The sequence below is a fragment of the Mercenaria mercenaria genome, chromosome 6 (genome assembly GCF_021730395.1).
Source record: "Mercenaria mercenaria strain notata chromosome 6, MADL_Memer_1, whole genome shotgun sequence".
Classification (NCBI taxonomy): domain Eukaryota; kingdom Metazoa; phylum Mollusca; class Bivalvia; order Venerida; family Veneridae; genus Mercenaria; species Mercenaria mercenaria.
Window position 1 is genome coordinate 38,226,739 of NC_069366.1, and position 27,315 is coordinate 38,254,053.

Here is a 27,315-nt window from a genome sequence, read left to right on the forward strand (position 1 = left end):
AATTTTAACCCCGGGGTCACGATTTGAACAATTTTAGTAGAGGTCCACTAGGCAATGCTACATGTCAAATATCTAAGCTCTAGGGCTTCTGGTTTTTGAGAAGATTTTTTAAGATTTTCCTATGTAAAATCAAATGACCCCTGGGGCGGGGTCAATTTTGACCTCGGGGTCATAATTTGAACAAATTTGGTAGAGGTCCATTAGGTAATGCTTCACACGAAATATCTAAGCTCTAGGGCTTCTGGTTTTTGAGAAGATTTTTAAAGTTTTTCCTTTCGGTTGCCATGGCAACCAGAGTTCTGGATGGAATTCAATTCTTTGAACAATTTTTGTAGAGCTTCACCCAAGAAACATTCCTGTGAAGTTTGGATGAAATTGGCCTAGCGGTTTATGAGGAGATGTCGTTTAAAGTAAAAGTTTACAGACGGACAACGGACGATCGACGCCGGAAGCCGGACAGTGAGTGATCAGAATAGCTCACCCTGAGCCTTTGGCTCTGGTGAGCTAAAAAATGGTCAGATAGGAAAAACAAGAAATGTGGAAATTCCACAAAATCAGGTTTTCAAACTTTGTATCACGCCAACAGGTTCTGTTTAAAAACGGGTCATGTTCTATTATACATATTTGACTGCATCCAATGATGCCATTCAGAAGTACTGTTATGAGTAAAGTAGATGTGTCATTGCCATATGTAAAAAACTACCTAAATATAAAGTTTGCTGACAACAGGTGCACCCAAACTTAAGATATTGAGCATAAACTCTTTTCTATTTTTAGTTACAATGACCAAAAATGCAATCCAAAGCCAGTTCTTAATATAAACATGCTATACATCAAGTTTGGCAACAGTAAGTCAAGTCTAACTATAGCTGCCTCCAGATTATCAAGGTAGATAAGAGATCAATTATCCATAAGGTCGAGGTTATTAGGTTATGAAAACAAGAGCTGTCTGTATGACAGCCAATGCTGGACTATTCGAACTGTTGTACAGTCCCAGCATAAAAGGGGGCATAATTTGGCTACAATGCATGTCAGAGTTATGGGACTTGATTATATCACCTAGTTTTATAACCCCGAAGAACGTGAAGTTTCAATTCAATATTTGCATTAGTTTTGGAGATAATAACTTGCATGCAAAACTTTAACCAGGATTTTCTAAGTCCAAAAGGGGGCATAATTTGGCCAAAACACGTCAGGGTTATGGGACTTGACCCAGTAAGATTGTCTGTGCAGTCTGATCAAGATCTGCAGTCTGGCATTCAGTATCTTTTTGGTAAGCACCCCATTGAACAGTTAATGGTACTGTCCAAATTGAAGGATGGACAAGTTCATTACAGAAATTTAGCAGGGTATAAGGGTTAAAAATATAGCCTTAATGAAACATATTTGTGCTGGGAGTGATCTAGAACCTTTTGAGTTGGTTTCTTAATATACAGTTCAAGTGCTATTTAAATCAATACTTTACCATATAACTTAAGAGTTAAAGTCTTTTCTAAACATCTTACAGACTACATGTATATTTACCTGTCTTTTATTTCATTGGATTCTTTTCAATACAAAAGTATGGCAATATCAAAATGGCAAGAATAGGAGCATGCATCAAAATGAATCTTGTACATGTGTAGAAGATGAGACATGTAATAATACTGCTTATATCAAAGCTCATTACTATCTGAATCTCTGATTCCACACCCTACTTTTCAAGAAATGTAAGAACCAAAAGTACTGAAGTATTTCTTGGGAAAATCCCTGTGTTAAATTTTAGCATATGAAATTTTTGCAATGTACTGATGACTTGCTGTTATGTCAAGTAACATTTGTTAAGTCTTACAAGAAATTTCATCGAAGTTGCAATTTATGCAAATGCTGGATGTTTGTATAAAATCTATGATCTACCACTGAGACTGAGGAAAATAGAGTACACTATATATTTCACAACGAAACTCCTGCCAGTGGGCACACAATTCATAACTAAAACAAGAATGGTAAAACTAGTATTTTATTATGATGTTAATATACAAGAACAATTCATGTAAATTTGCTGTACATCAACAAGAATCACGGCTAAATAATGGCATTAGCACAATGTATATACATAACACATACAGATCATATTTAAAAATATATATATGGCTTCTTACATTATATAAATAGAGATTCATTTATAAAACAAAGAGACCCAAATAAGGCTTATTCAATCACCTGAGGAGGATCGTGACCTTTAGACCTTGCTTTTGATCAAATTTGATGAACATCCATTAAAAAATCATTAAAAAGTACTTAAATGGTTCTCTATTTTTTTATTGTGGCAGCCCCAAAAAGCAGTCATTTTAACCAAACTTGAGAGAGGACTAGACCTAACAAGGATGTTACAGACCATGATTTGGTGATGATCCATCATCTAGTTCTAGAGAAGTTGTTTTAAGGTTTTTCTATTTATAGCTCTGATGGCCCTTAAATCAGTCAAAACAAAATCATTCAAATAAATTTGAGAGAGGACCTTACAAGGATGCTACAGACCAAGTTTGATATCAAACCATCAAGGGGTTCGTGAGGAGAAGTTGTTCCAATGTTTTTCTATTTTTAGCTCTAAAATCATTCAAGCTAAATCATATGAACAAACGTGTGAGAGGACGTTACATGGATTCTAAGACGCCTTACAAGCACACTACAGACCAAAGTTTGGTGATGATCCATCAAATAGTACAAGTGAAGACGCTGTTTAATTTTTTTTTCTATTTCTGCCTCTGGCGGCACTTAAAATCAGTCAAGCAGAACCATTTGCATAATTCTAAGACAGAATGCTACAGACCAAGTTTAGTGATGCACAAGAGGCAAGTAAAAGTTAAAGAACTTCTGTCTGATTTAATACTATATGAGATACAAGCTTACAAAAGTTGGTAAGTGGAAAAGGGGCATTACTTTGTTAAAAAGCAAGTAGAGTTACTGGACATGTGTATTTTGGTTACTGAGATAGCAACATGCATACAAGAGGGCAATGATGGCACGAAGTTGCTCATCTTTGTCAAATGGGAGTATCATTTCTTTGTAAATTACCATATCCCAAATATCTAAGCTCTAGGCCTTGAGATTTTAGACAAAATTTTTGCAAGTCTATGTAAAACAAATGAACCCAGGGATAGGGCCAATTTTAACCATGTGGGCAAGATTTGAAAAACAAGTGGTAGAAGATGACACAACACAATGCTTCACACCAAATATCTCCTCTCTGTGCCTTACGTTTTGTAGATGAAGATTTCTGAAGTTTTTACTTTAAGTTGCCATGGCATCCATAATTCTGCAAGGAATGAAATTATGAAAACCATCCAAGGAACATCAAGGCCAACTTTCATCAACTTCCACCTAATGATTTCAGAGATTTTGTTTGAAGAAAAGTTTGGATGGACAATGGAGTGATAACAATAGCTCATCCAGGGCACTTGGTGCTCAGGTTAGCTAAAATATTAACTAATCCAGACATTGATTAAAGGCCAGTGCAATAGTTCTAACTATTTATCGAAGTAAAGTTAAAAATACAGGCACTTTAACAGACTTTACATATGAAGCAGCATGTATTTCAGACTCTGTGACATCATGACTTTCATTATATGGACTTTACCAAACCTATTGTAACAAAACCTTTGCGAAATACAAATAGCAAATTACAAATAAAAGTAGGATTTATTTTCCAGGTACTTTGGAATTAAGCTTCAGATTAGATCTCAGTTGTGATTGATTTATTGACAATATAAAGTAATGCCTCTATAATGAAAGAATAAGGCCACTGTGCCCAAGATGGCTGCTACTGCTTCTCAAGCAGGATTTTGAAGCATCTTCAACATTGTCCTATTTTCATCATTTTGTTCTGTCAAACTGCTCAGTTCTGTCTTGTCTATATTTCAGGAAACATCACATCATATAGGTTTTAAAAAATTGTCTTTTAATTAAGAAGCCAGTGGACGGATAAAAAAATAGCGATATATATACAACACACTTTTAGTCTAAATGATCACTGATATGTTAAAATGCACATAAATCAGGACCCATTCTTGACTCAACAAAGTACACGCAATAAATTAATTCTGGAACAAACAGAATAACTTTCATTTGTTCTTCAAGAACGACTATATGTCTATTACAACCTTTTACAGAATAGTCATATAAACAAGACCAAGCTATTTCTTCATTAAATATATGTACATGTAATAAATATATCCAGATTAAAGATGGATCTGTGCTAAACTTTCAATATCATTTTTGAATGTGGATGAACACCTTAAAAAGATAAAAGCAGGTGTTTATTACTCCTTTTTCACCCTCAGTTGGTTGGTTTATCTTCCTGTCTGTCATCTGTGAAACACTGGTTTCACAGGTCAAGAAATCAAGAAGGATTCAGCCCACAGCAGTCCAACTTATCAGGATGGTAGCCTTTGGCCAGCAGATGATCCCTGTAGTTATAGAGTTAATAAGGTCAAGATCATAGCCACTGAGACTGACCATAACTGGGGACGTATTGCAATTTTAAATGTGTATATGCATGAAAAAGTGCAACATAAATGTGTTAAATGTGAAGTTCAGTTATCTTGAAAATAAGTGTCTGCCAAACTTTATGAGATGACTGCCTGTGGTTAATGGTCAGTTGGTCAAAGTTCCATGTCATGTAAATTCCATGTCAACACTGACCTCTAGACTTAAAACTCTATATGACACATAGCTGGTGAAAGCTTGAGCCTACTTAGTGTCAAACTCTGTAGAACAATTGATAATGGTCAACAGATGACATTTATTGTTTTGGCGTCATAAGGGCAAAGTTAAAATGACCTGAAAAGTCCTGAAAAGTTTAACAGTTTCCAATATTTAGTGAATGCTTTCTTTGGCCTATGTCCATCAAGCTTTAAAGGTTAACTGTCAGCATGTTAGGGTTTAGTAAGTCAAAGGTCAAGGTCACTGTGACATCTGAAGGGAACATGGTTTTTATCATTCTTGGACTGTACCAGTTATTACAAAGATTGCCTTTGTTTAGAACCTTACTCATTGAAATCCGAATATACTGCATGTGAATACTTTAATTTAAAATTTTAGATCATGAACATGATATATTTATCGTTTCAAAGGCACCATCATTACCACTAAAGCAGCCCAAAATTATGATTACACTGCCATATGATACAAAACAATCTGTGAGTAGCAGTGGTGCATTTTCTACACCTTCCTAAAAACAAGTAAAAAATGTTCATAAGATATTCCTGTGGTACTGATGAAATGGGACACTACACTGTGAAGCACCAGTAAAATTGTTTCCTTCATATATGAATAAGCACTGTGCAACTATATACAGGTTATAAAACAATAATCACATCTGCTGCATGTTTGGCACTAAACTACATGTACATACGATTCCTCAAAGCTTACAAACTCATTCATTTTACATGTTATAACAATCAAAAATAATTAACAAGAGCTTTCATAAATAAATAATTATACAATGTGTTTATCTTGCACTCAACATTCTGTTTCTAAACATGTACTTGTACAGGCAATGCTTTTCAAGTTTAGTACATACTAATTTATTTTAGTTCGATTGTGATGAAAGCTTCAAGCTTATTTGAACCACTTTCGAGTCAGCTTCCTGGAAAAACCAGTACTGGTGTCATATGAGAAGTCATGGTCAAGACCCCAGTGGGGCTCGAACCCAAGACTCCCGGGTTGAGCAGCCAACACCTTAACCACTAGATAACTGCTCCCCTTAAAGTTTAGTACAAATATCGTATACATACTGTAAAATCATTTTATTTTGTTTGCATGAAATTTCTGGTTTTGGTCAAAATGGCTATTTTCTGAAACATTTGTAATATGAATTCCTGCATTTCAAGTTTTGAAGATATACCATCAAACTGAATGAATGGAAATTTCATGTGTTTGATTGGATTAAATTTAGTGGTTTGGTGAAACCACAACGTCCAATGAAAATGAGTCCCCCATGAACATGAGTGATTTTACAGTAAATTATGTGAATTACAAAAGTGGTGAAACACCACACAATCAACCTTTCACTGGGTCTATATGGGCTAGGAATGATGTTCCCAGAGACATACACCCCTAGATGCTGTTTACCTAATGCCATATTGATAAGGTACATGTCCCATAGTTGGGAGGTCTAGTGTTCAAGCCTCGTCGAAGGCAGTCATTTTACTGAAGAGAGACAAGTTAATGAGACACCTGCCTGTTAAATAATGGTAGCCGACTGCCTAGTTTCAAAGTTTAATGTGTATATATTCCTTGTCTTTCTAAATCTACCAGTTTACTAAATTTGCTAATTATTGCAATATAAGCAGAGACAAGAGGGCCATGATGGCCCTATATTGCTCACCTGTTATCACTGCACTTGAGGACAAGAATGTCCTCAGAAAAAATATCTAAGTCCAAAAGACAGGAACAACAAAGAGAAGAAATTTAACCAAAAAGAAAAAAAAATCTTACAAGGTATAGATATGTTAAAATACACCTAAAAATTGGAGGTACCAGCCATGTTGTACCACAGAAAACTGGTCTCGTGTTTTCCCTACGGCCAATGATAAAAAATGTTACTAAAAATCAGCTATTTATAGTAACATAAAAGGGAAGTAATTAAAAAAAAAATATTGTAAGTGGACAAAAGAAGGATCTGCCAAATAAATCTGTTGACATAAATGAAATTTCAGATCAGTATCTTTATTAGTTATGGAGATATACCCATTTTAATTTGAAATAAAGGGAGGTAATTGACATAAAATCAGTCCATAGTTATCTACCCTGATTGTCTTGGTCCAACTAATAACAATAATGAAATTTCAAATAAGTCCTGTAAGTACTTACTGATATAAATCCATTTTGATTACAATCAGGGGAGGTAATCAGATATAAAATAACTCTGGAACCTATGATTGGATCTGATTTGTCATGGAATCCAAGATTTCTTGTTGTTGAAGGTATTTTGGAAGTTTGTATCAAATAAAACCATAAATGAAGTCTCTATATGGCTGCAAAAGCCAAAATAGCCAATTTTGGACCTTCAAGGGGCCATAACTCTGGAACCCATGATGGAATCTGGCCAGTTGAAGAAAGGAAGCAAGATCTGGTGGTGATACCATTTGTGTGCAAGTTTGGTTAAAATCAAATCATAAATGAAGCTGCTTTTGTGCAGACAAGGTCAAAATAGCTAATTTTGGCCCTTTCAGGGGCCATAACTCTGGAACCCATTATGGGATCTGGCCGGTTCAACAAAGAAACCGAGATCTTATGGTGACACAAGTTTTGTGCAAGTTTGATTAAATTGAAATCATAACTGAAGCTGCTATTGTGCAGACAAGGTCAAAATAGCTAATTCTGGCCCTTTCAGGGGCCATCACTCTTGAACCCATAAAGGAATCTCGCCAGTTCAAGAAAGGAATTAAGATCTTATGGTGATACAAGTTGTGTACAAGTTTGGTTAAAATAAAATCATAAATGAAGCTGCTATTGTGCAGACAAGGTCAAAATAGCTAATTTGGGCCCTTTCAGGGGCCATAACTCTGGAACCCATAAAGGAATCTGGCCAGTTCAAAAAAGGAACTAAGATCTTATGGTGATACAAGTTGTGTGCCAGTTTGGTAAAAATCAAATCATAAATAAAGCTGCTATTGTGCAGACAAGGTCAAAATAGCTAATTTTGGCCCTTTCAAGGGCCATAACTCTTGAACCCATAATGGGATCTGGCCAGTTCAAGAAAGGAACCGTGATCTTATGGTGATACAAGTTGTGTGCAAGTTTGGTTAAAATAAAATCATAAATGAAACCACTATCGTGCAGACAAGAAATTGTTGACGGACGCACACACGGACGCACGACGGACGAAGGGTGATCACAAAAGCTCACCTTGTCACTATGTGACAGGTGAGCTAATAAAGTGATGTAACAACTACAAGCACATATTTCACATGTACCGGTAATGGCAAAACAAGAGGGCCATGATGGCCCTATATCGCTCACCTGTTATCATTGCACTTGAGGACAAGAAGGTCCTCAGAAAAAATATCTAAGTCCAAAGGACAGGAACAACAAAGGGAAGAAATTTAACCAAAAAGAAAAAAAAATTCTTACAAGGTACAGATATGTCAAAATACACCTAAAAATTGGAGGTACCATCCATGTTGTACCACAGAAAAGTGGTCTCGGTTTTTCCCTACGGCCAATAATAAACAAGAGGACCATGATGGTCCTGAATCGCTCACCTCTTCCCACATGACCCAGTTTTGAGTATGACGTCGTTTTTTCTATTATCTGACATAGTGACCTAGTTTTTGAGCTCATGTGACCCAGTTTTGAACTTGACCTAGATATTATCAAGATAAAAATTCTGACCAATTTTCATGAAGATCCATTGAAAAATATGGTCTCTAGAGAGGTCACAAGGTTTTTCTATTATTTGACCTATTGACCTAGTTTTCGAAGGTACGTGACCCTGTTTTGAACTTTACCTAGATATCATCAAGGTGAACATTCTCACTAATTTTCATGAAGATCTCATGAAAAATATGGCCTCTAGAGAGGTCACAAGGTTTTTCTATTTTTAGACCTACTGGCCTAGTTTTTGACCGCACGTGACCCAGTTTCGAAACTGACCTAGATATCATCAAGGTGAATATTCAGATCAATTTCATGAAGATCCATTGAAAAATATGGCCTCTAGAGAGGTCAAAAGATTTTAATAATTTTAGACCTACTGACCTAGTTTTGATAGCAGTTGACCCAGTTTCAAACTTGACCTAGATATCATCAAGATGAACATTCAGACCAACTTTCATACAGATCCCATGAAAAGTATGGCCTCTAGAGAGGTCACAAGGTTTTTTTATTATTTGACCTACTGACCTAGTTTTTTAAGGCACATGACCCAGTTCAAACTTGACCTAGATATCATCAAGGTGAACATTCTGACCAATTTTTATGGAGATCCATTCTTAAGTATGGCCTCTAGAGAGGTCACAAGGTTTTTCTATTTTTAGACCTACTGACCTAGTTTTTGACCGCACATGACCCTGTTTCGAACTTGACCTAGATATCATCAAGATGAATATTCAGACCAATTTTCATACAGATCCCATGAAAAATATGGCCTTTAGAGAGGTCACAAGGTTTTTCTATTATTTGACCTACTGACCTAGTTTTTGATGGCACGTGACCCACTTTCAAACTTGACCTAGATATCATCAAGATGAACATTCTGACCAACTTTCATACAGATCCCATGAAAAATATGGCCTCTAGAGAGGTCACAAGGTTTTTCTATTATTTGACCTACTGACCTAGTTTTTGATGGCACGTGACCCACTTTCGAACTTGACCTAGATATCATCAAGGTGAACATTCTGACCAATTTTCATGAAGATCTCATGAAATATATGGCCTCTAGAGAGGTCACAAGGTTTTTCTATTTTTAGCCCTACTGAACTAGTTTTTGATGGAACGTGACCCATTTTTCGAACTTGACCTAGATATCATCAAGATGAACATTCAGACCAACTTTCATACAGATCCATGAAAAATATGGCCTTTAGAGAGGTCACAAGGTTTTTTCTATTATTTGACCTACTGACCTAGTTTTTGATGGCACGTGACCCAGTTTCGAACTTGACCTAGATATTATCAAGGTGAACATTCTGACCAATTTTCATGAAGATCTTGTGAAATATATGGCCTGTAGAGAGGTCACAAGGTTTTTCTATTTTTAGACCTACTGACCTAGTTTTTGATGGAACGTGACCCAGTTTGGAACTTGACCTAGATATCATCAAGGTGAACATTCTGACCAATTTTCATGAAGATCTTGTGAAATATATGGCCTCTAGAGAGGTCACAAGGTTTTTCTATTTTTAGACCTACTGACCTAGTTTTTGACGGCACGTGACCCAGTTTCGAACTTGACCTAGATATCATCAAGATGAACATTCTGACCAACTTTCATAAAGATCCCATGAAAAATGTGACCTCTAGAGTGGTCACAAGCAAAAGTTTACGGACGGACGGACGCACGGACGGACGGACGGACGGACGGACGACGGACACCGCACGATCACAAAAGCTCACCTTGTCACTTTGTGACAGGTGAGCTAAAAAGTTACTAAAAATAAGCTATTTATAGTAACATAAAAGGGAAGTAATTATAAAAAAAATATTGTAAGTGAACAAAAGAAGGATCTGCCAAATAAATCTGTTGACATAAATGAAATTTCAGATCAGTATCTTCATTAGTTATGGAGATATTCCCATTTTAATTTGAAATAAAGGGAGGTAATTTGACATTAAATCAGTCCATAGTTATCTACCCTGATTGGCTCAGTCCAACTAATGACAATAATGAAATTTCAAATAAGTCCTATAAGTACTTACTGATATAAATCCATTTTGATTAAAATCAGGGGAGGTAATCAAGATATAAAATAACTCTGGAATCTACGATTGGATCTGATTTGTCATGGAATCCAAGATTTATTGTTGTTGAAGATATTTTGGAAGTTGGTATCAAAAAAAACCATAAATGAAGTCTCTATATGGCTGCAAAAGCCAAAATAGCCAATTTTGGACCTTTAAGGGGCCATAACTCTGGAACCCATGAGGGAATCTGGCCAGTTCAAGAAAGGATCCAAGATCTTGTGGTAATACAAGTTATGTGCAAGTTTGGTAAAAATCAAATCATAAATGAAGTTGCTATTGTGCAGACAAGGTCAAAATAGCTAATTTTGGCCCTTTCAGGGGCCATAACTCTGAAACCCATTATAGGATCTGGCCGGTTCAAGAAAGGAAACGAGATCTTATGGTGACACAAGTTCTGTGCAAGTTTTATTAAATTCAAATCATAAATGAAGCTGCTATTGTGCAGACAAGGTCAAAATAGCTAATTTTGGCCCTTTCAGGGGCCAATACTCTGGAACCCATAATGGGATCTGGCTGGTTCAAGAAAGGAACCAAGATCTTATGGTGACACAAGTTTTGTGTAAGTTTGATTAAATTCAAATCATAAATGAAGCTGCTATTGTGCAGACAAGGTCAAAAAAGCTAATTTTGGCCCTTTCAGGGGCCATAACTCTGGAACCCATAATGGGATCTAGCCAGTTCAAGAAAGGAACCAAGATCTTATGGTGATACTAGTTGTGTGCAAGTTTGGTCAAAATAAAATCATAAATGAAACCACTATCGTGCAGACACGAAATTGTTGACGGACGCACGGACGGACGGACTGACGACGGACGAAGGGTGATCACAAAAGCTCACCTTGTCACTATGTGACAGGTGAGCTAATAAAACACATAAATGCACTAAAGTTATACCAATCTCATGCTTATTAGTGAATGATTTATCTGACCATCATTCTATGCTGCAAATTATAAGCTGAAATTTCATATTTTGTATCTAAATACGCTTTAAAAGTCATTAACAAATATAGTCTGTAAATAAAGTTTACTTGGTTTTAAATCAAACCAACACAATCTGGGTCAACTGGCTTTTAATGGTGAAGGAAGACCCTTTCTGTGCATCATTTCAAACAAGGGCCAACATCTGGGTACAACTTACCTTTTGGAAGCTGAATGAATGGCTTTTTCAACTAAATGAGCTATACATCCTTTACAAGGTTTCAAAATATCTGAATAGTAGAATCATATGAAAAATAAATTCAAGACAAAGATTTTTCATTGATAACCTAACTAATATATTGTCTAATGGACTGATAAACTGGTCAGGGAACAGAATTAACTCTTTTATAAACAGTATTTTGTGTTTTCTTCATAATATATCGTTTCATCTCCTACTGGCTGGACGTATTGCCTGTACATGATGACCTCTGTCAGTCTCAGCCTCAGTCTCCTCACTCTCGTCCTCGTCTGTTTCTCCCTCTTCTTCATCTGTTTCCTCTTCCTCACTTTCTTCTTCATCATCATCCATCATGTTCTGTACAGAAATACAATAAAAATTTACTTTATCATCATGTTCTGTACAAACCATTCTAACTTCTAAGTACATGTACTAAAACCATGCAACGCTTTTTTAATGCACATGCATCAGATGACAGACAAGAGCTGTCGGAGGACAGCAACGCTCGACTATTTAACAGCCTTGTCGCTTGAATGAATAAGGAAGTCGAAAAAGGGGCATAATTTAGTAAAAAAGTAAAATAGGGTTATGGAACCTGCATAGTGCTTATCAGCTCATGACAGTGAACTAGTGTGTTAAGTTTCAATCCTTTCCCATTAGTGGATACTGAGATACCAGCTTACATACAAAAACTTAACCAAAAATTTCTATGTTGAAAAAGGGGCATATTTTTGTAAAAAAGCAAAATAAAGTTATGGGACCTGCTTTGGGCATGTCAGATCATGACAGTGAACAAGTGTGTGAAGTTTCAATCCATTCCCATTAGTGACTACTGAGATACCAGCTTACATACAAAACCTTAACCAAAAAATTCTAAGTCGAAAAAGGGGCATAATTTTGTAAAAAAGCAAAATAGAGTTATCGAACCTGTGCAATGTAAGTCAGTTTATCACAGTAAATAAGTGTGTGAAGTTTCAATCCATTCCCACAAGTGGTTACTGAGATACCAGCTTACATACAAAACCTTAACCAAAAATTTCTAAGTCAAAAAAGGGGCATAATTTTGTAAAAAAGCAAAACAGAGTTATGGAACCTGTGCAATGTAAGTCAGTTTATCACAGTGAATACGTGTGTGAAGTTTCAATCCATTCCCACAAGTTGTTGCTGAGATACCAGCTTACATACAAAAACTTAACCAAATCGGGACGCAGACGCGGACGCCGACGCATGGGCGAGTCCAATAGCTCTGCTATTCTATGAATAGTCGAGTTAAAAACTTGTTTGGAACCATTTGGTTGAACTGTTTACCCTATCAAGTTATCTTGAGGTGTTTCTGATTGTTAAACTATCTACACATTGAACTTTGCTATGTTGTAGTATAGACTGGTTGGCAATATATACAGATACTTTGGTTGCAGTCCATGTTACTAATTGGCATTGAGTAAACAAATGCATTTTTTAATAGGCTGGAACAGAATATTGGTCGTCAGGAAAAGATTTTTTAAGTTTTTCTATTTGGTTGCCATGGCAACCAGAGTTCTGCATGGAATTCAATTCTTTGAAAAATTTTGAAAGGGGGCCTCCCAAGGATCATTCATGTCAAGTTAGGTGTAAATCTGCCCAGTGGTTTTGAAGAAGAAGCCACAAAAGCTCACCATGAGCCTTTGGCTCAGGTGAGCTAAAAATAAAATCTAACTCCATCCCCACTCTCCCGCACACCATCAAAGTTTTGTTTGACAATAAATTCAAAACTAGTAATGTCAAATAATGTCATCAAGCTGCCTTACCCCTACACCATTTGCAGTAGGTCTTGCTTGTTGCTGACGATGTGCTGTTTGTTGCTGTCTTTGTGGAGAACCTCGTAGATCTGCTCGAGGCGTATTCTCATGAACTGTGCTTGAACTCACAGAGGATACTGAGCCTGTCCTTGCCATATTCATACGTGCTGAACTGCTTGATGGACGCATCTTAGCTCTAAATTCCTAGAATATAGATAGCATGTACAATATAATTGTGCATTTACAGAAGTCACAACTGGCTGCAACACTGATTTTTACTGGTGCAGTTGTTACTGCATAATTTATTTAACCCTTACCCTGCTAAATTTCTAAAATGGACTGATCCATCATTCAATCTGGGCAGTACCACTTATTATTTAAAGGGGTGTTCATTGAAAATTTACTGACTGAACAGCAAACAGCGCAGACTATGATCAGCCTGCACAGATGTGCAGGCTGATCTTGGTCTGCACCGGTCGCAAAGGCAGAATCACTTGCCGCCAGCAGGCTAAAGGTTAAACAAGGGGGTCAAGATGGCTCCTAAGATGCTCACCTGACCTTTACTTTAAACCTATTGTCAAGACACAATTGATCTTTTTTTTTTTGCTGAGTTTAGAGTCACCCTGACACAGTTTTTTGATATCTTCATAAAAGTCAATAAGAAAGGAGTAGCTTTACAAAAGTATCCTTGCAAATGATAATACAAAACAAAACAAGACATGATGTGATGTAATCACCAGCATTTATTATATTACATGTTACACTATTATAGATATTACAACAATGTATGGTGAATTTTCCAGCTTTTGATTGTTGATTTGTTTGTTTTGTTTTGGGTTTAACGCCGTTTTTCAACAGTATTTCAGTTATGTAACGGCGGGCAGTTAACCTAACCAGTGTTCCTGGATTCTGTACCAGTACAAACCTGTTCTCCGCAAGTAACTGCCAACTTCCCCACATGAATCAGAGGTGGAGGACTAATGATTTCAGACACAATGCCGTTTATCAAATAGTCACGGAGAACACACGCCCCGCCCGAGGATCGAACTCGCGACCCTGCGATCCGTAGACCGACGCTCTACCTACTGAGCTTAGCGGGCGGGTTTTGATTGTTGAGGAAGATCTCAGGTGCCTTTAGGTATTGTTTCTGACAGGGGCTGGCATCAGTGTAGAACCTCTGTCCTTTCATAAGCCAGCTGGAAGGATTGCTAACATTAAGAATTCTACAAGCCAAACAAGGTTTTGAACCCACATCAGTGAGAGGTAAGTGATCTGAAGTTGTTAACCATTTGGCCACAGAGGTCCCTACACTGTATCATAAAATGCAACAAATTTGTTGTTAGGACAAAACAATTAATCCTGAAAAATGATAGCGAGGACACTGGCAAAAAGAGGAAGTCACGCAGAACCATTTGCAATAACTTTATAGGTTACTTTTGACCAAGTTTAATTAACATCCATCAAGTGATTCAAAAAGAGTTGTTCTAAGGCTGTTCTAGTTTTAGCACTGGTATCCCTTAAATGAGCCAACAAAAACTACTTAAACCAAACTGAGATAGATCCAATCAAGGATGCTTCACTTCAAATGAATTTCTGTTAAGATCTATCAAACCTGACAATGAGAAAAAATTGTTTAAAGGTTTTATCTATTTTCAGCACTTGCAGCCCAATATGGGACCAAGTGGATTCATCTGAACAACCTTGAGCGAGGTCTATGTAAGGATGCTGCAGACCAAGTTTAGTGAAGATCATTCATGAGAAGAAGTCATTTACCAAAACCAATTATCCTATTATGTGCAGCTCAAAATGAAAAAGTAAAGGTGAGATAAAACAAGAGGGTCGTAATGACCCTATATCGCTCACCTGTTAAACTTGACCTTGAAATCATCAAGATAAACATTCTGACCAAGTTTCATGAAGACAGGGTTATAAATGTGGCCTCTACAGTGTTAACAAGCTTTTCCTTTGTTGTGAGTATTGACCTAGATTTTAACCCCATATGACCCAGTTTCTAACTTGGCCTAGAAATCATCAAGATAAACATTCTGACCAAGTTTCATGAAGATAGGGTTATAAATGTGGCCTCAAGAGTGTTAACAAGCTGTTCCTTTCATTTGACTGGGTGACCTAGTTTTTGACCCACATGACCCAGTTTTGAACTTGGCATAGGAATCATCAAGATAAACATTCTGACCAAGTTTCATGAAGATATGGTCATAAATGTGGCATCCAGGGTGTTAACAAGCTTTTCCTTTGATTTGACCTGGTGACCTAGTTTTTGACCCCACATGACCAAGTTTCCAACTTGGCCTAGAGATCATCTAGACAAACATTCTGTGCAAGTCTGTGTCAAATCAAAGCATAAATGAAACCTCTATATGGCTGAAAGGGCCAATATAGAAAATTTTGCCCCTTTCATGGGCAGAAACTCTAGAACCAATGACTGAATCTAGCTGGTTTTTGAAAGGAACTGAATTATTACTGTGACTTAAGTTGTGTGTAAGTGTGGTTAAACTCGATTGTAAAATGTCATTTCTATTGTGTTTACAAGGTAAAATTAACAAATTTTGGCTCTTCCAGGGGCCGTAACTCTGAAACCTATAATTGGATCTGCTGGATTCATCATGGAATCCAAGATCTATTGTTGTTAAAGATATTTTACAAGTATGTATCAAATCAAACCATAAATGAAGTCTCAATATGGCTGCAAAAGGAAGAATAGCAAATTTTGGCCCTTTAAGGGGCTATAACTCTTGAACCTATGATTGGATCTGGTCAGTTTTCGAAAGGAACCGAGATATTATGCCAATAAAAGTTGTGTGCAAGTTTGATTAAAATCAATTGCAAAATGTGGTCTCTATTGTGTTCACAAGCCAAAAACAGCAAATTTTGGTCCTTTAAGGGGCCATAACTCTGGAGCCCATGATGGGACCTGGCCAGTTTTCAAAAGCAACCAAGATATTATGCCAATATAAGCTGTGTGCAAGTTTGATTAAAATCAATTGCAAAATGTGGTCTCTAGCGTGTTCACAAGCCAAAAATAGCAAATTTTGGCCTTATAAGGGGCCATAACTCTAGAACCCAGGATGGGATCTGGCCAGTTTTTGAAAGGAACCAAGATTTTATGCCAATGCAAGTTGTGTGCAAATTGAATTAAAACTGATTGCAAAATTTGGTCTCTATCGTGTTCACAAGCCAAAAATAGCAAATTTTGGCCCTTTAAGGGCCCATAACTCTGGAACCCATGATGGGATCTGGCCAGTTTTCGAAAGGAATCGAGATATTACGCCAATACAAGTTGTGAGCAAGTTTGATTAAAATTGATTGCAAAATGTGGTTTCTATCTTGTTCACAAGCCAAATTAGCAAATTTTGGCCCTTTAAGGGGCCATAACTCTGGAACCAATGAAAAGATCTGGCCAGTTTTCGAAAGGAACTGAGATATTATGCCAATACAAACTGTGTGCAAGTTTGATTGAAATCTATTGCAAAATGTGGTCTCTATCGTGTTCACAAGAAATTGTGGACGTACGACGACGGACAGACGTACAATGAAAGGACGACGGACGAAGGGCAATCACAAAAGTTCACCTTGTCGCTACGTGACAGGTGAGCTAAAAAGAGATGGGTAATTATCCATATATATCAAACAAATTTCTGGTAAAATCAATCTGAAATTTTTAAGTCATTTGTAGAAACATTTATTATAAATATCGGAAAAATTATTATTATAAAATGCGCATGTATACATACCCTGATATCCTGGTCTACACTTAAATTACTGAGGCTCTGGTAACACTGAGAATACACTTCCAGTGCTTTAGCATGGAATGCCATCTCTATCATTACAAAATCTGTCATTATTTTCTGAAACAGAATAATTGGTATTTATTGTAAGTTGGCAGCAGAAAGTAAAATACACCAACACCAAATGTCCTCACCCTTGATAAACCACACACATAATTTGCCTCAGTTAGTCTTAGGGTTTCTGTTAAAAGTGTATGGACTATAATAATTTTCTTTCACTCTGTTAATGTATAAATATTATACTTGGGTTCAAGGACCACAACTAGAAGAGAAATCATCCAACCAGAACTACCATATAACTCTATCTCATGCCTGCAACCAGAACTTGGTTCAGTATCCACAGTAGGGAAAACTTCCAATTCTGAAAATTAATTTTCCCTTCTTCCTAAAATGGAAACTTGTTAACTTGCTTTATTATTGGGAAGCAAAATCATCATTTTTTACCTGTTTCATTCAAAAAGCTCAGTGCATTAGAATATACATGGAATGAGTGAATGAGATATCCTATGTTAAACTATTATGTAACTAAATTTTCTACAATTTATTTTTTATGTACTAATAAATTTTTTATTTCACTTTCATATTTCTGAATTTCAAAGCTTCCCAAACAGGAAAATTACATCCCAATTTGGAAACTCAAATATGTTACATCTATAATTGTGGGAACGTCAGTTAACTAAAGTATCCTCATATACTGCAAAACTGATCAAGCAGTGATAAAATGACAAATAAACTCTTAGAATGATGTAGGGTTATTATTTAGAATGGAAATACATGTATAATCAAATTGCTGTAATTGCTTTAGGAGCGTCCTAACAATACAAAAACTTAACCTAATACTGATAATTCTAACCAAGCTTAATCAAAATCTGATAATTCTGATATCTTAAAGTTAATATACTTGTATATAAATAATGTAGTATCTGTTGATCCACAATGACCCGGCTTTCAACAGTTGACCAAGATTTAATCAAAACAAACATTCTGACAATGTTTTAGGGTAGAGCATGTAGAAAATGTGGACTGTCGAGCATTCACAAAGATTTTATTAAATCTGACTCAGTGACCACGTACTTGACTACAGATGATCTCGGTACTAACTTGACCTAGACTTTATAAAGACAAACACTGACATTGTTTCACAAACAATAGGTTCTAGAAAATTAACAAAGTTTTTCTATAATTTCACCTTGTGATCTAGTTTCAAACTCATTCTGTCAGGTAGAACATTTGGCTTCTGGAATATTAATAAGGTTTTTCAAAGGTTTTAGCTACTGACCTAGTTTTAGATAAAAGATGAACCAGTTACAAACTTGACTTACACTTTACACAGACAAACATTCTGACCATGTTTGTGTAGATTGTGCAGATAATGTTGCCTCTATGATTTGACTTATTTTTGATGCCAGATAAATCAGTATCAAATTCATCAAAAATTTTAATTGATGCAAATAGTCTGACAAAGTTTCATTTAGAATGGTCCTAAATTGTTACCTCTAAAGTGGTAACAGTATATCTATGGAAGACAGACAAGAAGAGAAGGATGCCTGATCATTCATCCATACAATCAGCTTTCCCTCAATGTTTGGATTATGTGAGCTAACAAGAGGCGTACATCTTATAAATATTGAGGCAGGACACCAGACCACCTACCTAAGCTAATAGTTCACCATCAACAAAGTTCAGGTGAGCCAAAAAGTGAAAATAAATAAAAACATAGAAAATATAGAAGTTCCCCAAAAATATATGATGTAGAAGGATACAGAAAATTTCTGAAAGCAGGACCATTCAAATATTCTACAGGTCAAGTTTGGTGAAGATCAATAAAGTAGTTCATGTGCAGAATACATTTGAAGATTTTGCTACTTTGACAATTGGAACCACTCTGAAAGGTGAGATCAAAGATCAATCAAATGGCTCATGAATAAAATTTTGTTAACAGATTTTCTATTTCAACCTCTTACACACTTATGTTCATAGATGCTAACCATATGTACAACTTTGAGACATATCTATGTTAGGATGCAGACCTGATGGATGCTGCATGTTTACTAAGATCCATCAAGCAGTTCCTCAAAATACTTGTATATATGATCATTTATTTTTAGCTTTTATGGCCAAGGTGCTGCACAGATGAACCATTTGCACTAATTTCTGAGAGGACCCTGTAAGGATGCTACAGACTACGTTTGGGGAGGATACAGTGTTTGGTTATTTATAGACAACATGATTCATACATGTACCTTTGCATCTTGCAATTTTTCCAGTTCAAATTTATCCGACTGCTGCTCCAGATTTTTTGTTGTCCGAGAAGCATCCACGCTGGCACGTTGCAAATCAGTCTCCAGTGTTGCTATCTGACGTGTATCACCTTTAGTTCTTGCCACTTCCAACTTTTTGCGTATTTTTGTTTCTTTGTCTCTTGCAGCAAATGCTGCTTTAAGATCAGCTTTTGTATGTTTACACTTAAGTCCATAATTGCTTAAAGGTTGCTGAACTTTCGACTCTAGTCGTGTCACCTGTATTTCAAAGTATAATCAATACAACGACAATTATATACACAAATAAATCAGTATCATAAATCATTTGCTTCAATCTATCTAGAATGTTATTACTAACACAAACTTGTCTTAAAGAACATGCCTGAACAAACACAGCGCCAGCAACAAGTTCACAGCATATCATTTAACATTATGTAACTTTACAAGAGATAAAAATCAAAATATCATACTGTATTACACTGATTCAGGCCATTTTGAAGGGACAGTATCACAACACAATTTTAATTTGGAGAAAAGACCAGGGCTTTCAAATGCAATGAAGATTTTTTTACCAGGCTTTCAGCACAATAGGCAACTGGCAAGCTGAGAACAAGCTAACCTATTGCAATCAGCCCAAAAGAGACTTTTTCAAGATGAAAATTATTTGCAACAGTACCACACTATGTGTTTCAATTACAGTTACAAGTCATTGAAAGTTCAATCTAAATCATGCTAGATCTATAGAAAATAAAGAAAAGACATTAGAGGAAGAAAATTGTATAAACAAAACCAAGATTCTTGTCACAAACAGGTTTAAGTGTTTTTTTTTTCTTCTTCTTTTTTTATAATCTAGCTTATTTACATTATGACTGTCTAAACAAATCATTTTCCTCGAGTTTGAACTGAATGCAGATACTGTTCAAAGTAAACAGTTTTACTAAAAGCTAACCCTGTTGTATTTTCATAACCATGTAGGCTACAGTGAAGTCATGATATTTGGAGTGTGATGATTTCTATTTCAGAATTGTTTGGTTTGTAAACACTTCAGTCTCAAAGATTATAAAGTGAAGTTTGGAGACCAGTCTCAGAATTCTGCCTTGCCATTGGTCAACTTCCAGACTGAGCTCAGAATCAACCAATCAAATGCTGGATTATGTAGACTGGATCTTCTGGGTTTCTGGTTTTAATGCCAGTATGCCAGGAATATATTTAAACAATGCAAAGAAAATCTTATCAGTCTCTTATCAGCAACCATAACAGAATAATCTATGTACTTGAGCATTTCTGTAGTCCTGTATGGCTGAAAGGTTGTGTGCAAACTCTGAGAAGTATTCTTTTGATGAAGGATTCAATGTCTCTCCCTCAACATAGCTGATCATATCCTTCGATATTTGGTCACCTGAAAAAGAAAGTTATAGCTCCATGTAAATAAAGTAGGACATTGTTATCATATTATGACAAAACTAGAAATGTGTCCATATGGCATGGATACCCCTGCCATGAAAGTTAGAACACTGAAATGTCTATACTGTGGGTAAATGTACTTTGACAATAGAACATTCTGTCCTGAAACCTAAGTTGTAAGGGGCATGTCACCTTGTTAATGTGAATTTGCCAAGGTATTTGGATCCTTATCAGTATATCTTAAAATATTTGATATCTAAGAGTGACCTTGAGACCTCTGAGCTAAGGATTTGGGTGTTGCACACACACTGTTTAATTATGGTGAATCCTTGTGCCAAATTATATGCCGTATGAGCGCATTCTTCACATGCTGCATAACAATATTGTCATGTTTAATGACTCCAGGTCAAATACTTTTTGGCAGTAACAACTCCAAGAAATGCCCTAAAAAGTTATTCTATTTTAGCACTAGTAGACTTCAATTAAAAGGTAGCAATTAAACTTGAAGAAACTTTCAAAAGGATAACATACATGTAAGGATGCTACTGAACAAGTTTGGAAAACACCCATGTAGTGGTAGATTAGAAAAAATTGTTCAAAGTTTTTCTATTTCTATGATCTAGCACCCACTACAAGCAGTCAAGCACCACTTTATGAACAAAGCTGGGAAAGATATACCCAGAGATGACTTCAATCAAGTTGTTCCCGAGAAAAACAATAATAACAGATAAGTGTGTGAGAAGCTGTTCTTAGAAGCAAGTGTTAAACTACGAGTGACGGCAACAGAGAAGTGTGTGGGAAGCTGTTCTTAGAAGCAAGTGTTTACATATGAGTGATGGCAACAAAGAAGTGTGTGGGAAGCTGTTCTTAGAAGCAAGCGTTTACATATGAGTGACGGCAACAGAGAAGTGTGTGGGAAGCTGTTCTTAGAAGCAAGTGTTTACATACAAGTGACGGCAACAGAGAAGTGTGTGAGAAGCTGTTCTTAGAAGCAAGTGTTTACATAAGAGTGACGGCAACAGAGAAGTGTGTGGGAAGCTGTTCTTAGAAGCAAGTGTTTACATACAAGTGACGGCAACAGATAAGTGTGTGGGAATCTGTTCTTAGAAGCAAGTGTTTACATACGAGTGACGGCAACAGAGAAGTGTGTGAGAAGCTGTTCTTAGAAGCAAGTGTTTACATACGGGTGACGGCAACAGAGAAGTGTGTGGGAAGCTGTTCTTAGAAGCAAGTGTTTACATACGAGTGACGGTAACAGACAAGTGTTTGGGAAGCTGTTCTTAGAAGCGTTTACATACGAGTGATGGCAACAGAGAAGTGTGTGGGAAGCTGTTCTTAGAAGCAAGTGTTTACATTTGAGTGATGGCAACAGAGAAGTGTGTGGGAAGCTGTTCTTAGAAGCAAGTGTTTACATACGAGTGATATTGACACATGTGTGGGAGGAGCCGTCCTTAAAACAATTTTCGACGTATCTGGGACAGTGACAGACAAACACTAAGTGTTATAAAATGACTAATCAACAATATTTTCTATCTGTTACATATAATGACAAAATATATGTACTATCATAATATATACCTTTATCTCTAAGCCTTGCAGTTTTTCTTGTATAGGAAGAGAAAGTTTCACACAGCTGACCAAAGTGTTTCTCTGTGGCAGTTATCCTGTCCTGGATAAACTTTGACTGGCTCTCACTGAAATATACATACAAAATACACATGATTTTACATGCTAGTGTTTTCAAAAACAATTGAGAATGGTTAAACAGAAGTAAACTCTCCAACCAATCAAGCTCTTCAGAAATATTCCATTGACCAGAGATAGGATGCAAACTTTAGAATGTTATGGTATTATCAGGTAACTTTAAAAGTACACAATGATAATCATTATCACTTTAACAAGAGCACCGCCTTGCGGGTGCTGACGCTCATCTGATTTTTTTTGTGTAATAGAAATATTGTCCTACCCATGATTTTCTAAGTCTAAAAAGGGCCATCATTCTTGCAAAAAGCAGGATAGAGTTATGTTTCTTGATGTACAGTGTCCACTTATGATGGTGAAAAACTGTTGCAAGTTTTAAAGCAATAGCTTTGATAGTTTATGAGAAAAGTTGACTTAAACATAATACTCAACCAAGAAAATGATTTTCTAAGTCCAAAAGGGGCAATAATTATTGCAAAAAAGCAGGATGGAGTTATGTTGCTTGCTGTACAGGGTCAGCTTATGATGGTGAACAAGTGTTGCAAGTTTCAAAGCAATAGCTTTGATAGTTTAAGAGAAAAAGTTGACCTAAACATAAAACTTAACCAAGAAATCTGATATTTTCTAAGTCCAAAAGGGGCCATAAATCTTGCAAAAAGCAGGACGGAGTTATGTTTCTTGCTATACAGGGTCAACTTATGATGGTGAACGAGTGTTGCAAGTTTTAAAGCAATAGCTTTGATAGTTTAGGATAAAAGCTGACCTAAACATAAAACTTAACCAAGAAAACTGATTTTCTAAGTCCAAAAGGGGCAATAAATCTTGCAAAAAGCAAGATGGAGTTATGTTTCTTGATGTACAGGGTCTGCTTATGATGGTGAACAAGTATTTCAAGTTTCAAAGCAATAGCTTTGATAGTTTAGGAGAAAAGTTGACCTAAACATAAAACTTAACCAAGAAATCTGATATTTTCTAAGTACAAAAGGGGCCATAAATCTTGCAAAAAGCAAGATGGAGTTATGTTTCTTGTTATACAGGGTCAGCTTATAATGGTGAACAAGTATTCCAAGTTTCAAAGCAATAGCTTTGATAGTTTAGGAGAAAAGCTGACCTAAACATAAAACTTAACCAGGCAACGCCGACGCCGACTCCGACGCCGACAACCGCTCAAGTGATGACAATAACTCATCATTTTTTTTCAAAAAATCAGATGAGCTAAAAATTAATAGTAACTATTTTAGGGTTCTCTGTCATTACTTTCAAACTTCAGTAGTTTCTACTGTATGTATTTTGGCAGTTTATTACACAAACATTTCTATGTTTTTCTTTCATGTTGTTTGGCGCTTTACCTTCATCAGAGGTAAAACTGTAAACATTTGGCAGCAAACACAGTTTATGCCCACCCTCTCTACCAGTTACATTTGATAATTTAGTACATTATTAAGGATTTCTGTTTTAAGTTAAATGTCACACAACTTCATTTTATTGCCCTTATGTTTGAACCTGGCTTTCACTTTATATAAGTCAATGCAGATTATATGCTAAATGACTATTTCATTCAATTACATATAACTTTTTTATATGTTTTAACATGATTTTCACATGTAGTGTTTCTTGCCGATTTTACAAAGTCAAGTACATGTAATGAAGATAAAAGCCAACGACAACCAACCTTAAAAAATAAGTGACATTTTGAATTGCTTAATTTTTTCTCTGAAGAAATAATTTGTTCTAGAGGACTAACTTAGTAAAATATGGAATTCTGATAAATCGTATCAATCCTGTAAGTTCCATTCAAATCTCATCACTCATATCTATATATAGGAGAAGTAATATTGACATAACTTTATCCAGTACTGACCTTAAAGGAGCCATAATTCCAACAAACATCATTCAACCCAAAAATGCAGAAGATTTGCAAAACTTGCAGTTGTACTGAACTTTCCACTGTTAGTTTTAGAGTAGTCTGGAGACATTTTTGTGACAGGTAGACAGATGGATGGTCAAGTTTTATGGAGCCTCTACGAAAGTGGTCTCAATTGAAGGGCCACTGTGTCCAAATAATGGGCCATTTAGGCCATTATATGGCTTCTATCAAACATGCGACTTTCAAACTACAGAAGGTAATTTGTACCAGAGCGAGGTCTAGATGGCCATGTCCAACATATAGGACCATTTCTGCAAATGTGCTTTGTTAATTGTTACCTGCCTTGAGTCCCTCTGAATTATTTAATGACCATGGCACCTTGTGGGTTACTGACCTACAGTCATTTTAAGCACCAGACAAACAGACAGACAAAGTCAATATATCTAGCATGTTGTCACCTCAGTGTAAAGAGAGTAGAATATACTAGGAAGAAGTGCTTGTACTAAGTGATAGGAGAGAAAAATGAAATGTTAATAACAACACTCAGTGACAATTATACCACAATCTGTAGTACAAATACATGTATGACACCATTGTGAAAAACACCTTTCTGTGACAAATGTCAATTCCATTTTATAATAAACCATTACTTTATTGCAAACACCTTTTTCTATTCACAATAAAAATCTTATCTAATATTTTTACCATAATATTTTGAAACTTTAATACTGAAAACAACATTTATTCTACAAGACTAACATCTACATTGTGTAAAACAAAGACTAAACTGAATAGACAGAACAGTATATTTCCTGGAATTTCTAAAGAACAAGGCTGAATGGACATCTCTCTTGCAATGAAATGAGATCTAGAGACAATATTAACAACTCATATCATGAACTTGCAGAAAAAATGAGAATTTGGCAACAAAATGAAATGGAACTCTATCTATTTAGTCATTACCAAATATGGTATTAGAGGCAAACTTATGTTACACATGAATATATTCAATTCATCTATTGTTAAACAGTATGTGAACTAGGTAAATAAAAGGTAAAGGTAAAGGTCTTGTTTATTATAGTGTCACCTCTACTGAAAGGGCCAGCCTATTTGGCTTATGAGACACCTTTATTGTGCGTACCAATTACCTCCCAACTCCTACCACTATGCCAGGTGCCAGGCGGATAGAAGTCGGTAACCATTCATTTAACTAGCTTGCGGCTCACGAACCAGCCTTTTCAAAATGAGTCCCATAACAAACATCTCCCGGATGAACACTCCCTGTGGTCGAACCCTCAACCTCCCGATCCCGAGCTGGACGCCTTATTAACCACTGGGCCACGGTGACCGGTGTAAATAAATGATAACATCCGTGAAATAACAGAAATCTAAACTACATGTATATCAATGCACTGTACAAAATTTTGTTTAAGGTGCTACAAAAATAGGACTTTCAAATTAGCACTTCAAAACAATTGGCTGGCATTAGTGTTCATAATTTTTGTTAAGGAGGAACAATATAAAATGTCAAAACTACACTACAGTTAACACAACAAATGGTTTTAGAGGACAAAGTAACTAAAAGTACTCAATTAAGTGTCTAATCCACACACCATACCACACTAGTTTGAGGAACTTACAACATTTGTGTGTGTGGAGTATCCTCCACAGGTACTATTTCCACTGGGAGAGATGTAGAATTCAGGGGATCAGCACTGTCAACAGTAAAATAACAAATTTACATCACATAACACAGAATACAGAGCATATACAGTATACAAAGTATGTGTACACTTATTCATCAGTGTCTATTAGTCTATTTGTGTAGTTTGGCTGACTCCGATGTAGGGTATAACTTATTTTTTCTTTTTAAACCATACCAGTTACACATACGTATTGTGTGCATCCAAGAACACTGATGATCATACATGTAAGTGGTATATAGTATATAGTGCCTGTTGTGACTGTATCACATCTGAAAATGACACCAGCAATATACTGTGGTTTCCAATTCACTTCAAAGTCTGACTAAGTGTTTCTTACAGTTCCACTGAAACACTTTTTTTTTAATTTTGCACATTTGTTAACTCCGAAAAATGGATTAAAAAATAACCACTAAAAATAAAGATCACCTCAAAAGTCATACATCTTAATTTATTCCAGGTTTTATTTTTTAACAATCATGCAAAAATGCCATAAAGTTTTAAATCTTCTTTTAAAATTTAGTCTAAACTATCTATAAGTTTCAAAATTTATCTTGATACTAAATTATAAACATTAAGAGGTCAAAACAATAAGCGGAAAACAATTTAGTTTTTTTTTAGTGAAAAATGCCTAATTATGATAAAAAAAAATTCTTAAGAAATGTTAAGACAAATTTTGTTATAAATTCAGAAAACATTGCAGTCTCTGAAAATGTATAAAAATAGTGACAGTACATTTGTAATGCTGCTCATGCTCAAAAGAAGTGATGAACTTCTCAGGGAGAAGCTTTTAATCACCTTTGTTGTATTTTTTCTGGACTATTCACTATCAAAGGCACTGACCTCCAGATCGTACCACAATAAATGAAAAGAAAAATTTTAGATACCAGTAAATTATTGCTTTATTTCTAAAGAAGATTTTTAAACTAAGTTACTGACAGATTATAAGTCTTGGAAACACATGAGAATAGTAAATGTTGTTTTTACTAATTTTTCCATTAAACAAGAGCTTGTCGAACACGAAATGCCCCCTTGATGCATTCAGTAATTGCACAAGGAACAGAAATTATATGCTCACTGTAAAAAAAGGTTCTACCATTCTGGTTTAACCTGACCTTGACCTTTAACCTATTAACCTAACAAGAGATTACAGAGTGATCTTGGCGCCATCCACTGAGCCATTTTTGA

General features: G+C 35.9%; 1 protein-coding gene across 1 annotated transcript in view; it reads right to left on the minus strand.

Annotated features, from left to right (window-relative positions):
- Positions 1-9,578: 9,578 nt before the first annotated feature.
- Positions 9,579-27,315, minus strand: part of LOC123549103 (CBY1-interacting BAR domain-containing protein 1-like) — a 40,692-nt gene continuing 22,955 nt past the window's right edge. The window contains exons 2-8 of the mRNA XM_045336911.2: positions 26,065-26,139; positions 22,435-22,550; positions 20,727-20,851; positions 19,435-19,710; positions 17,138-17,251; positions 13,395-13,589; positions 9,579-11,964 (exon numbers count right to left, since the gene is read on the minus strand). Of these exons, the coding sequence (XP_045192846.2) occupies positions 11,815-11,964; positions 13,395-13,589; positions 17,138-17,251; positions 19,435-19,710; positions 20,727-20,851; positions 22,435-22,550; positions 26,065-26,139 (1,051 nt within the window). The 3' untranslated portion in view covers positions 9,579-11,814. The remainder of the gene's footprint in view (positions 11,965-13,394; positions 13,590-17,137; positions 17,252-19,434; positions 19,711-20,726; positions 20,852-22,434; positions 22,551-26,064; positions 26,140-27,315) is intronic.